The following is a 14680-nucleotide window of genomic DNA, read 5'->3' as shown; positions in this document are numbered from 1 at the left end:
GATTAAGGAGAGTGAAAGAATACGGGTATGCTGAAAAATACAGATTGTAGTTTAAACTAAAAGCAAAGGACAGCTACTTTGTATAATGAGCAGCCAGGTTTTTAAGAAAGCACTTGCTGAAAGAGTTAAATATTTTCCTTTAAGGGGAAAATTACACTTCTTGGTTGCTAATTAATGCAGCATTTAGATCAGAGCATTTCTAGACTGGCAAGGTTTATAGGATATACATCTGGAGACTACATAGTGTTTTCCAAGTGGGAAGATGAAAGAAAACATGAGAACTGCAAGCCAACACAAATCATTTAGAAATAGAAGCAGCAGATGTACTTTGGGGTTTGGTTGGAAGAATTGTCAGTTTTCATGAACACATTTTGTTTTTGCATATATGCCCTTTGTGTTTGAGATGCTCTTTCCTGCTTAGTTATTGGACACATCTTAAGGTTCTCTTTAGTTTGAATACAAGGTTGAAAAGCAGTGTTCGATTTTGCCAACTGGTTCTTAGCCTCCAAAAAAGTTAAAAGGCTTAAGTGCATTAATTGATCTTGGCATGTGAATTTTGACATATACAGGGCCAAATGAAGCCGAGTCAGGGTCGTTGTTTAGGATTCAGCACTTGCTGAAAGTGACCGTCTCTTTAAATGTAGCACTCTATATACCTTGCTTGCCCAACCTTAGTCCTGGCCTTGCTTAAACATTCATCCTTTATATAAACCCTGCAATTCTGAAGAAACTAATTCTAAAGGAATATATATGTGGGAGGAAATGCTCTTATTTATCTTAAATATGTACATTGGCCTCTTATTTAGAAGTCTGTTGATAACAAAATGTCAGATTCACAGTAAAAACTTTTCTTTGGATAAGTTATAACATGACCTTTTTTCTTCCTTTAGACCTGTATGGAGGTATTAGAAGCCTTGTGTGACGGTAGCCTAGGAGACTGTAAAGAAGCTGCTGAAGTTTATAGAGCAAATTGTCATAAGCTTTTCCCTTATGCTTTGGCTTTTATGCCTCCTGGATATGAAGAGGATATGAAGATCACAGTTAATGGAGATAGTTCTGCAGAAACTGAAGAACTGGCCAATGAAATTTGAACATCATTAAACAAGCAAATGGAATGACTTTGGACCATATCTAGTATATAATATTTTTGTCACGCACCTGCTGCATTGCTCTGACTTAAACAGAATGAGAAGAGTAAATGTTCTTGCCTTCAAATAGTGTTTTAAGTTTTTTATCCTGCTGAGAAAGTATATATAAAATACCTAACATATTACAGGATATAGGTTCAGTTTCTTAAAAAATTAAAAGCTGCTAAAATTGAGGGGTTAAAAAAAGAGACCTATCTTCTTCCTACCTACCTACCCATGTTTTTAAACTAATTTATATAAAATCTGGAGGCTGTTACAGCTAACAAAGCAGGTGTGTGGCAGAAATATTACTTTAAATTTGTCTTGTGAGATTTTACTATATCTCAGACAGCATAAATGCTGTTTTAGCACTGGATTCTTTCACTGAGCACAAAGAGTTGTTGGGGCTTTAGCATCTGACTGGTTTTGTTATGGGGTTGATTCTGGCCATAGGAAGTATGCAAATGTGAATCACTATTTACAGAGAAACCTACAACAGATGCTTGATGTTGTAGAAGCTGGGACATAGAGATACCAAGCAGAATTCTAAGAAACCTAGAGGGTGTTCAATACGCGTGTGTTTCCAAAATTCACTGTACATGATCAGTTTGGCGTTCTTGTACCACAGTTTTTTTAACTGAAGATACCAGTTGGAACAATCAATTTTAACTAAAACTTGAAGAACTAAAATAACAATGCAAACCTTTCAGCATTGTTTTGGCCAAACTTGTTAAAACTGTAATGCAAGAACCAAATGCACTGTGATAATGGCACCAACTAATTAGCAAGCATGAATTTTTTCACCCAGAGTGAAAAAAGGAAATCTACCATGGCTTGAAGTAAAAGAGCAGAACTCCTGACTACCATTCTATGACTGATCAAGAGACTAATAGTTAAAAAACCTCAGCAGGCCTTGTTCACGATATGCAGAAAAAAAGTGCTGCAGTTTAGATACCTCTGGAATTTTTCCACAGTGTCACAGGTTTGTAATACTTGAAGCCCTACATTTCTAAGAATATATTTCTTGCTCAGTTGTTTCAGGCAAGCCCAAGACTTTGTAATTTTTAAAGGGCCCAAGATTTTTTTTTTCAATAACAGACCAGCTTCTTTTTCCTGCAGTTACAGATGTAATTTCCTTTTTGTTGTCAAAATGAGGTACCAAATATGATGCAATAAATTGTTTTGAAAAACAGTTGTGTGAATATTTCAACTAATCTGTGTTGGGCTTCTGTGAAAATATACAGGTGGAAACAGAGGTTGTAAGCCAGAGGCGCTGTAGTATGCTGGAAGGCTAGTGCAGATGGGGGCTCTGCAGAATGGTCTAGTGCTGGTGTCAGGGAGTTCCGCAGTGCAGGTGCAGGGGGTGCAGGGCCACTCCAGCAGACTTCACTCAGGGCTGGGATGGCCGCAGGTACTATGAATGTAATTTGTAATTAATAATTTGAAAGGAAAACAACTATTATTTTGATTAAGGAAGTGAGCCTTAATGTGTTAAATCTATACACTGAGAACCAGCCTCTGGCTCAAGGTTCTCACTGTATTTGCAAGATCTGAACAAATAAGATTAAGTGAATCAGTTGTATGTGTAATTGGCCTTTTTTCGGTACCGTTATGGGAAGTATATTCTAAAGGGAATTTTTAGGAGACCCTATCTTTCCACTGATTGGACAATTGTGCTACACTCAACCTTTCATAGTACATTCCTGCATTCCACATCCCAGTCTAATAATTCAGTGATGTAAAGAAAAGTACAAACTGAACTCGAGTGCTTTGTTATGTTTTATTAACTGGCCTTGTCTCAGGAACATCTTAGCAGATGGCAAAAACGCCAACATTGTTTTCAACTGTGAGTGGCAGCTGAAGTTCTTACTGTTGGGAAAGAACACTAGTGCTACCTCTGCCACTAATGAGGTGATTGGAGGAGGCATCAGCCATATGATAGGGGGTGTATGTGTGAATTATGTTTAAATTCTACTGTATATTGAAATGGAATTATATTTGTTTTGACAATGTTGAAATGATGTAGATTGTCTTAGAATGAATATTCATAAGTACTCAACTCTCGATGCAGATGCCACCGGTGAGGAGTTAAATTCCTAATACATATATTGTAATTCCAACCCAGTTTTACTGGAACTATTGAATAAATATTTTATTTTCTTTCAGGTTTACTTGATAGTGGATACATTGTCTGGTGTTAGGGGACCTTGACAGGGTCCATTTTATGTCCAGACATCACCCCTAAAACATTGTACTGTACTATTATGCCCTGAATAGTATCAATGGGGTCATCTCATTTGCCTCATTTACTCTATTAATTCCAAATGATACTGTGGGGGGAGGGGGGAAAACAGGGTTAGAAAACAAGTGGAAAAGAGAACGCGGTGATGTTATAATCTAAACAAGTGCCTTATGTTTATTGCTAAGAACTGGTGTTATCAACCCTTTTGAGAAGAAAGGGTCCCTTGACCTGTATTAACATAGGAAAGTAAAGTTCTTTCTGTTTTTCTTCATATTTACTACTCTTGTCATTTCTCATTTAAAAGTTAAAGTCTGAGTAGGTTAGTTTACTCAACTTTAGATAGTTGCATCATACATTTTCAACATTTTTCTGTATCTATTATGCACAAGAATAAAGTGTGATCTTTAATAGCATGACTAAAAGTAGCCCCAGAATTAGTGAATAGCTTTCCCATGAGTTGTACGGGCCCTTGTTTTTCACAGAACTGTTTGTCTTCCATGGTGTGTTGCTGTTAGAGCTGTGAAATGAAAGCTGTGTTGATCAGAAGAGACCAGGGAAGTGTGGTCTAGATTCAGGTAGGTTGTGATAAATTCAGGGAAGTCTCTTCTGCACAATTTCTAGGAATATTCTAGTTGCCACGTGTAGCATCTGTTTAGAAAAAAGTAAGTGAAGTATTGGATTTTCCTACAAGATACCTATATACTTGTCTTAGTAATTACCAGCCTTAAATTTTGAAATTACTCAAGAGAATTCCAAGAAAGACTGACCTTTCAGATGGGAGATAGTCTTGTTCTGGCTCATGCTCCATTTCTTTAAGTTACAGACAGGGTTTCTTGATACCATTCTAGATCTAAACTTCACCGAATCCACTGCCAATACAAAGTCCTAGGAAATGGCTGTGTTGCGCCATTAGAAGCTGAAAACTTAAGTTTTTGATGATTGGAAATCTCACAACTTGTAGCAATAAAACATTTTGGAAAAGGTTATTTGGACCTTTCAGTATGTGACCTTCAAGAGGGATGTTGAAATAAAGTATTGGTAGTATGCAGGAAGTTGTGAGGAAAATGCTCTTTGATAAAACAGAAAAATTAGACATGCTCTAGATTATACAGCCTACTTAACACTGCTACCTCCTTAGAGGGACATACCCCTCTTATGATACAGTAATGGGCAGAGGAAAGGGAGCAGTATGTTGTAGGAAAGAGGGTCTAAAGGCTTCCAGCCTCAGTTTATCCAGTTGCCTTTGAAGTGATGCCATCTTGGAATTGTAGCAAGAAAAAAGAATTGGTACTATTTAAATGAAAACTTTACTAAATTGTTGATTAAAGGCAAGCTTGGCATCTTAATCTTTAGTGCTCTTTATAGAGCTCTATTTGCCAAAAACAATATAGGCTTTGTCTCAAGGCTGCTTGCAGCAAAAGTAAAGTTGCTACATGGCTCTCTAACAAAACCAGTGCACGTCTTACATTTTTATACCAGGCTTTTCTTTGTGTCTACATTAAGGGCCGATTATTTCATACAAATGGTATAACTTCCTAATTGAAAAATTGATGGTGATGAATAATGATGGAAATTTTTTAGTCTGTTATACAAAGATTTCTGCTGTTGCTGAATCTTCAGCTTGGCCTCAATAAATACAAATTATTGTCTCCTTTAGAAACAACATAGGAGTGAAGAGATTTTTGGAATATGTTCTGGATCCCATGGTTTGTGTTGAGTCAGTCATTACACTTGCCTGATCACCTGTACTTTGTGTAACAAACAAAAGCCCCTCCATGTCATTCCATGGCTATTTTTACAATCAATTATGGTTTCCTATCATTGGGCTTTCTTAAACTTGCCACTAGTTTACTTTGTTCTGTTAGTTTACTGGGTCCATTTTCTAGTGCTTAATGTCTCATTGCAAGTAGGATAGGTTTTTCTATCCAAAACTCTGGTGTTTCCTCATTAATGATGAATAAATTAGCTACCATCTCCCATCTTGTGAACTACCTTTTTTAAAAAAATACATACTGATTTTTTACAGAGAGGAAGGGAAAAAGGATAGAGAGTTAGAAACACCAATGAGAGAGAGAAACATAGATCAGCTGCCTTCTGCACACCCCCTACTGAGGATGTGCCCACAACCAAGGTACATGCCCTTGACTAGAATCGAACCTGGGACCCTTCAGTCCGCAGGCTGACGCTCTAGCCATTGAACCAAACCGGTTAGGGCTGAACTACCTTTTTGCCTTCAAGGAGTCGTTGCTGGTTGATTACTTTCAAAATGAAAAGGGGGCCATTTATAACAGATCTGTCTCCTAGATCCTTTAAGTCCTGAACTGTGGAATACTAAATACTAATTCTTCCCTTTATTAACAGTAAAAAAAATTACTATGCATTAATAACAATAATAGAAGCATTCAGAAACACATTGAGCTAGTATTGTTATACTGTTTACATTATTTGCTCCGATGTTCATAGAAAAGGACAGAAAAATAAGCCAACTGCTTCACTTGTATTTTTTTATAACTTAAAAATTTTACTTCAAGAGCCTAGTTGTTATTTCAAGCATTCAGTTTCACAGCATTTTTCTGACAAATGTCTAATTATAATATGAAGTTAAATGATTAATGCTTTGGTTCAGACTCATGTAAATCCATTTCTAATGTAATGTATGAAATTTCAGGATTTACACGGTACATTTTAGTATAAAGGTATAGTGACTAGGAAAATACATAGTGGATATTCAAATTCTTGTTAAATTTGCTGTAAATATTAATATTGCTCTACAGATTGTAGAAAATAGCAATAAAGTACTATTAACTTTCAGGTCACCTGTAAAGGCTCACAAATTTTTTACCCCTTATGTGTTGAAGTATTCCCATTTATCTTCCCCTTGTCCCTCTCTGTTGGGCTTTAGGGATTTCTTCAAAATAACAGATTCATTATATTTAGGTCGAATGGATTTCTCACATCTAATTTTTGTGTCGCTCCCCCCGCCCCCCTATAGTTTATCATGAATGGTTGTGACTGGCCTTGTAGGAAGCAAATGACTAGAAGACCATCCTCTAACTTTTCTCAGTTGCCTGTTCATTGTGGCATTTAGTTGGCAGTAAATCTATTCATCATGTCTTTAGCAACCAACCACCCAAGTAACATGTTCAGTGGAATTAAGTTACTACAAAGGTTGTCACTCAGTAATTGTTTCTCATCTTTCAAACAATGTGAGGCGAGTGTTACACACCAGCTATTTGGAGAGCTGTTTTCTGCAGTCTAGTATCTCTACTTTTAATCATGGCAAGAAAGGAGACGGTAGGGATCTACAGGTTACTTCTAGATACGATCTACAGCCAGTGTTCATCATAACTAGTTGCTATGTTCCACCATTGGCCTCTATTTAAGATAGACAGTTGAGTCCTCTTAAGTCAGACAACCCTGGTTGTGTATTGGAATCCCAGAGGAACTATTCTAAAAACACAAACCTCGATGCCCAGGTCTACCCACAAAGATTTTGATTTAAATGACCTGGAGTCAGGCCTAAGTATTGGTGCTTCTTTAGAATCACTACTCCAGTTATTCTAAGTTGCATCCAAGGTTGAGAATTGGTGTGTTTGCTTAGAATTTTAAAACATAGTATTGGGTTTTTTCCCTCAAAGAGATCAAAGAGGCAAACAACTATGTAAGGGTGAAAAGTAACTCCCCCATTTCATATTAAGGGAAAGAACTTGTATTTGAATTTTCTGTTAAGAGCAGCTGGTTAGTTTTAAAGTGCATGCTTTTTCTTACCTAAATCACCTCTTCAAGGTTCTGTTGGATGTCATGGTAACTTGTCTCCATTGAGGCAACTGTTGAAATGTAATTGCCATAGGTAGATGCTTGAGTTTTTTGTGTGGATGAGAACCAAAGCAAAGCACAGATAGCAGGCTTTTAAATAAGGGTGGTGGTAGGTACTTCTCCTTGAAGGACAGCATTTTTTATAAACGAGTGAATTACTGTTACAAATCAGATGTGGAAGCAACCGTGATTCTGGGACCCATAATTTCAATGTTGGTCTATAGGTGTAGAACCTGGAAAGGAGGCTGATATGTTACGGAATCATATATCAAACTAAATCTGCTTTAGAGCTGTTGAAATAGTATTCTGGATAGATGTCCCAAATCTACCCAAACTATTATTTTTCTCTTGTAAAATAGGAATTGTTTTTCATAGCCTACCCCTCAATTCTGTCTAGTTTACTCTTGACTAGTTAAAGAAGTTGATAAGTGACCCTGGTAGTGTTGACACTTCACATTCTTTTCTTTTTTTAAAAAATTATATTGATTTTTTTACAGAGAGGAAGGGAGAGGGATAGAGAGTTAGAAACATCGATGAGAGAGAAACATCGATCAGCTGCCTCCTGCACACCTCCTACTGGGGATGTGCCGGCAACCAAGGTACATGCCCTTGACCGGAATTGAACCTGGGACCTTTCAGTCCACAGGCCGAAGCTCTATCCACTGAGCCAAACCAGTTAGGGCAGGCATATAGTTTTTTTTTTATTTATTAAATCTTTATTGTTCAGATTATTACAGTTGTTCCTCTTTTTCCCCCCATAGCTCCCCTCCACCTGGTTCCCACCCAACCCTCTGCCCTTACCGCCCCACAACTGTCCTTATCCATAGGTGTACGATTTTTGTCCAGTCTCTTCCTGCACCTCCACACCCTTTCCCCCCCAAGAATAGTCAGTCCATTCCCTTTCTATGCCCCTGATTCTATTATATTCACCAATTTATTCTGTTCATCAGATTATTCACTTGATTTTTAGATTCACTTGTTGATAGATGTGTATTTGTTGTTCATAATTTGTATCTTTCCCTTTTTCTTCTTCCTCTTCTTAAAGGATACCTTTCAGCATTTCATATAATACTGGTTTGGTGGTGGTGAACTCCTTTAGCTTTTCCTTTTCTGTGAAGCTCTTTATCTGACCTTCAATTCTGAATGATAGCTTTGCTGGGTAGAGTAATCTTGGTTGTAGGTTCTTGCTGTTCATCACTTTGAATATTTCTTGCCACTCCCTTCTGGCCTGCATAGTTTCTGTTGAGAAATCAGCTGACAGTCGTATGAGTACTCCCTTGTAGGTAACTGACTGTCTTTCTCTTGCTGCTTTTAAGATTCTCTCTTTGTCTTTTGCTCTTGGCATTTTAATTATGATGTGTTTTGGTGTGGTCCTCTTTGGATTCCTTTTGTTTGGGGTTCTCTGCGCTTCCTGGACTGGTAAGTCTATTTCTTTCACCAGGTAGGGGAAGTTTTCTGTCATTATTTCTTCAAATAGGTTTTCAATATCTTGCTCTCTCTCTTCTTCTGGCACCCCCATAATTCGGATGTTGGTTCGCTTGAAGTTGTCCCAGAGGCTCCTTACACTATCTTCATATTTTCGGATTCTTTTTTCTTTTTGTTACCCGGTTGGGTGTTTTTTGCTTCTTCGTATTTCAAATCTTTGACTTGATTCTTGCGATTCTCTAGTCTGCTGTTGAAACTCTGTATAATATTCTTTATTTCAGACAGTGTATGCTTAATTTCTAGTTGGTCCTTGTTCATATCCTCGAGGGTCTCACTAGATTTCTTGAAGGTCTCACTAGATTTCTTGAAATTCTCACTAAATTTATCGGCAGTTTCTAGAAAATTCTTGAAAAACCTTATAAGTGTGGTTTGGAACTCTATATCCAGTAGTTTGCTTTCCTCCATTTCTGTCATTTGTGACCTGTTTCTTTGTCTCCACATTTTTTATGCTTCCCTGTGTTGATAGAGTGGCTTTCTGTGCTAGGTGTCCTATAGGGCCCGGTGGCTCAGCCTCCCCAATTACCTGAGGTGGGCACTCTTGGTGCACCCCTTTGTGGGCTTTGTGCACAGTCTTGTTGTAGTTAAGCCTTGATTGTTGTAGGTATCACTGGGAGGAATTGACCTCCAGGCCAATTGGCTGTGAGAATCAGCTGTGTCTACAGTGGGAGAACTTCTGTGCTGGAGACACCCTTCTGGGGCAAGACTTGCTTCAGTGGGGCTTTGGTGCTCACTGAGTCTGCCCCCTGAGTGTGTCCCTTATGGATCTGAGGAGTTGTAATCTGGATGGTCCCACTCTGACCACTGGGTACACTGGCTCTTGGATCTCTAAGGAGGTGCTCTACCCAGCAGGAGCTATGGAGAGATCTGCAGATTCCTCTTCTTTGTTTGGGGTTTGGAGGTGCCCAGATGAGGCCCAGCTGTGAATCAATGCAAGCTGCTGTCGGGCCTTGGGCCTTCTTTTGGAAGTTCTGGCTCTCTCTCCTGTTCACATTCTTGAATTGACAGAACATGGATAGTTTTCCCTCACCTTGGCAAACTGGAAGGTTTAAAGTGTTTCAGTCTCTTCACATAGAAGATCTGCCTTATGCTTTCCTTACTTTTCTCTCATCCTTGTGACTAAATGCCAAATTTCTGGTATAAACCCTGTGGCTTGACGGACAACAATCGTATGATGTAGTTAAAAACAATAAGTCAAAACAGAACTAGGTTTAAATCCTGGCTCAGGTTCTTTAGGCAAGATGCTAAGAATTTCTTTTTCATATAGTTGTTGGAAGGATTAAGTCACATGGCATATAAAGTGATTACCACAAGCATTAACTATAAATATTCATTATAAATAGTAAGCATTCACTATATTTTTACAAAAGGATGTTCTTTACTGTTTGTCAATATTCTAGTTGATTATTTTTACTTGCCTACTGCAGTATATTGGGCCACCATATTCAGGAAATGTATAGTTTATAATCTTTTCCTAGATACCAACAACTCAACATTTGAATTCTCCCCTAGTATTTTACTTAACGTGCTAGTATGTACACTATTTTGCCTTTTCAAGAGGAAACCACCTGTGATTCCGCCATTCTCTGTCAACGTTTTGAGATTCATGGAAACTTACTAGTGTTAGTGAACTTGGCAGATTTGTTGCTGCTGTTTAAAATTATTGAGGATGTGAAATAAAGCCAGTTCCAGTGTCCCTCCTTTTATCCACACAGTAGTTACTGAATGCCTACTACCTCCAAGAACTATGTTTCATATTGGGGATATATGACATAAGTACGTAGTCTTTGCTCTCACATTTTTCATAGGCTGGTAAAGGAGACGGACAAATCAAGAAATGAATGCAACAGCAATATGTAACTCCCTAGCAGTCATACACATTTCTGTTTGTTCACTGAAGTTTGGAAAGATAAAGGTAAGTTCCCTAGACAGACAAGAGATACTATGTGCCTGAAGGCACAGACATGAAATGAGATCATATATTCAGGGATTTTATGTGAAGTAGTGTGAATAGAATCTGGGAAAGAGGCTGGGGCTCAGAGTAAAGAGAGATGATTAGATGATTTACTTACTAAAAGGCTGGATTTGGCTTTGTGTAAGCAAAGGACAGTTATTGGAGACTTAGGGACGGATGATTGAGAGAATTGTGCTACTAATGTAAAGGGGGATATGCAGAGCACGATTGGAAGTGCCAAGACTAATTAGGAGTCTCAAGTTAAGCTAATTAATAGTTATCAGTATATGCCAGGCATAGTATTTTGCATCTGTTAGCTCACTTAATCCTTAAAAAAACCCACGTGAGATAAGTAGCACTCCCATTTAACAGAACACTTAAGGATCATAATTTGCCTATGGTCACACAACTTGTAAATGATAAAATTCTGCATTCAAGCCAGGTGTGTCTAACTCCAGGGTGCTTACTTCTGATCAATATAACCTGCAAGAAGTAAGGACAACAACAGTTAAGTATGGAGAGGAGAGCAAGATATACACAAAATACTAAGAAGCTGTTACCAACATCAGCTGACTGTTGGAAGAAAGTGGGTAGTGAATGGAGAAGGAAAAGTTAATGATGTCCAGAGTTTTGACAAAACCCTGTTGTTGTCTTTGTTTGAATATCTTTTTTATTGATTTCAGAGAGGAAGGGAAAGGGAGAGAAAAACATCAGTGATAGTGATGAGAGAAAACCATCAATTGGCCGCCTCCTGCACACTCCACACTGGGGATCAAGGCCATATCCCAGGCATGTGCCCCGACTAAGAATTGAACCTTGACCTCCTGGTTTATAGGTCGATGCTCAACCACTGAGCAACACTGGCCAGGCTGTTTTGTTTTGTTGTTGTTTTTGTTTGCTTTTTTAATGTTCTTATTGATTTGAGAGAAACATCTCAAGTGGCTGCCTCCTGCATGTCTCCTACTGGGGATCAGCCCAAAACCAGGGCATGCGCCCTGACCAGAAATCAAACCAGCAAATTCTTGGTGCTTGGAATGACACCCAACCAGCTGAGCCACACTGACTGGGTAAAACTGCTTTTGACGGTATCATTAAACTACCATAAGAAGTGGGAAGATGCCCTAGCCGGCTTGGCTCAATGGATAGAGCATTGGCCTGCGACTGGACTGAAGGGTTGTGGGTTCGATTCTGGTCAAGGGCATATGCCTGGGTTGCAGGCTTGATCCCCAGTAGGGGGCGTGTAGGAGGCAGCCAATCAATGATTCTCATCATTGATGTTTTTATCTCTCCCTCAATCAATTTTAAAAAAGTGGGAAGAAGAAATTGAGGGGGAAAGTGAGGTCCTTTTCGGACATAAATTTTAGATGTGTATGGGCCATGTAAAAGTCCCAGTAAGATGTGTAGTTGGCAGCTAGATATGGGTGTGAAACCTAGAACACAGGTGATTGAAGAGTGAGTTGTGAGTGGTGTGTGTGGTCTGGACAAGACTGCTCAAAGAGGATGAGCAAAGATGACACAATTAGCCCTAGCTGGTTTGGCTCAGTGGATAGAGCGTTGGCCTGCAGACCAAAGGGTCCCAGGGTCAATTCCCCTCAAGGGCACATACCTAGGGTTGTGGGCTCGATCCTCAGTAGGGGGCATGCAGGAAGCAGCCAATCAATGATTCTCTCTCATCATTGATGTTTCTATCTCTCCCTCTCTCTTCCTCTGTGAAATCAATAAAAATATATTTTAAAAAAGATAAAGAAGATGACACAATTACCAACAGAAGCAGGTACAACGAAAATAATTTTATGGTTGGGTCACAACATGAGGAACTATATTTAAAGGGCCAGAAGGTTGAAAACCTCTGAGGTAGAGGAAGAGAGGCTAATAAGAGACCAAGAAATAGCAAAAAAGTAGTAGATGATAACAGTATTAAGGAATCAAAGTTTGTTTTTTTAATATATCTTTATTGATTTTAGAGAGGAAGGGGGGAGAGAGAGAGAGAGAGAGAGAAACATCAGTGATGAGAATCACTGATTGGCTGCCTCCTGCACCACCCCCCCCCCCCACCAAGGGATCGAGCCCACAACCTGGGCACGTGCCCTGACTGGTAATTGAAGCGTGACCGCCTGGTTCATAGGTCGATGCTCAACCACCAAGCCACATCGGCCAGGCCAAAGTGGTTTTTTAAAAATCTTTTTATTGAAAGTATTACATATTTACCCTTTTCTCTCCCATTGACTTCTTATAGCCCATCCCCATCCCAAGCCTCCATCATCCTATTGTCTGTGACCATATATGCATACAAATTCTTTGGTTGACCTCTACCCACCTCTGCCTTCACTCTCTGATTGGACAGTCTGTCCCATGCTTCTATGTCTCTGGATCTAATTTGTTCAACAGTTTATTCATTAGATTCCACATATGAGTAAGAACACATGACATGTTTTTCTCCGACTGGCTTATTTCACTTAGCATAATACTCTCCAGGTCCCTCCATGCTGTCTCCAAGGGTAAGATATACTTCTTTTTTACTGCTGCATAGTATTCCATGGAGCAAATTTGGTACAGCTTTCTTGTCCATTCATCTACTGATGAGCACTTAGGCTGTTTCCAGATCTTAGCTATTGTAAATTGTGCTTCTATGACTATAGGAGTGCATACATTCTTTCTGATTGGTGTTTCAGGTTTCTTAGGATATATTCCTGGAAGTGGGATCAATGGCAGGTCCATATTTAATTAAGTAATCTCCATACTGTTTTCCATAATGGCTGCATCAGTCTGCATCCCCATCAGCAGTGTACTAGAGTTCCCTTTTCTTTACATCCTTGCCAGCACTTGTCATTTGTTGGTTTGTTGATGGTAGCCATTCTGATAGGTATGAGGTGATACCTCATTGTCATTTTAATTTGCATCTCTCTGATGATCAGTGACTGAGCATATTTTCATGTGTCTTGGCCATCTGTATGTCCACTTTAGAGAAGTATCTATTTAGGTCCTTTGCCCATTTTTTAATTGGATTGTTTGTCTTTCTTTTGTTAGGTTGTATGAGTTCCTTATATATTTTGGATATTAACCCTTTATCAGATGTATGTTGCCAAATATGTTCTCCCATACTGTGGGCTCCCTTTTCAGTTTGATGGTGGTTTCTTTTGCTGTGCAGAAGCTTTTTATTTTGGCGTAAACCCATTTGTTTTATTTTCTTTGTTTCCCTTGCCCTAGGAGATGTACCTGTAAACATATTGCTATGAGAGATATCTGAGATTTTGCTGCCTATGGTTTCTTCTAGGATTTTTATGGTTTCATGTCTTACATTTAAGTTTCTTTTAAGTCTCTAACCATTTTGAGTTTATTCTTGTGTATGGTGTAAGTTGGTGGTCTAATTTCATTTTCTTGCATGTATCTGTCCAATTTTCCCAACACAATTTATTGAAGAGAATGTCTTGACTCCATTGTATGCTCTTGCCTCCTTTGTCAAATATTAATTGATCATAATGGCTTGGGTTGATTTCTGGGGTCTCTTCTGTTCCTCAAAGATCTCTAGGGTCAAACTCAAGATACCACCTATTTGGTAACATTTTATAAGTCTGAATATCAAATATTGGCAATGATATTGAAAACACAGGAACTTTCAGACCCTGGGAGTAAAACTGATTGTCATTATAAGGGTACTTGGCAATATTCTTTTACTTTTTCATGTGTCTTGGCCATCTGTATTAACTAAGGCCATCTTAATTAAACGTGCATATCTTATGAACCAGCAAGTTCACCCTGTAAACATTCCTATACATTTGCCAGAGAAATGTGTCAGAATGTTCGTCACAGTATTGTTTATAGTAATGAAATTTGAAAATAAAAGGTAACATGAAAATAAATTGTGCCATATTCATTTAATGGAGTGCTGTACAGATAAAATGAATAAGCTGGCAACAAGTGAATTGAGGATTACCCTCCAAAACAGTGGTGAGCCAAAAAAAAGTTAAGTTAGACGGCATCATATTGTATATCTTGTATATAAATTTTTGAAAAATTTAAAACAATACTAAGTATGGTTTACGGATATATTCACGTAAA

General features: G+C 38.5%; 1 protein-coding gene across 1 annotated transcript in view; it reads left to right on the top strand.

Moving 5' to 3' along the window:
• NAA15 (N-alpha-acetyltransferase 15, NatA auxiliary subunit) overlaps window positions 1-3640 on the top strand; it is a 74487-nt gene extending 70847 nt beyond the window's left edge. The window contains exon 20 of the mRNA XM_081091638.1: window positions 891-3640. Within this exon, the coding sequence (XP_080947764.1) occupies window positions 891-1091 (201 nt within the window). The 3' untranslated portion in view covers window positions 1092-3640. The remainder of the gene's footprint in view (window positions 1-890) is intronic.
• The last annotated feature ends 11040 nt before the right edge of the window (window positions 3641-14680 follow it).

The sequence above is a fragment of the Myotis nattereri genome, assembly GCF_964212035.1.
Source record: "Myotis nattereri genome assembly, chromosome: 5".
Classification (NCBI taxonomy): Eukaryota; Metazoa; Chordata; class Mammalia; order Chiroptera; family Vespertilionidae; genus Myotis; species Myotis nattereri.
The sequence above is the reverse complement of the archived record's forward strand: the minus strand, read 5'-3'. Positions and strand labels throughout refer to the sequence as shown.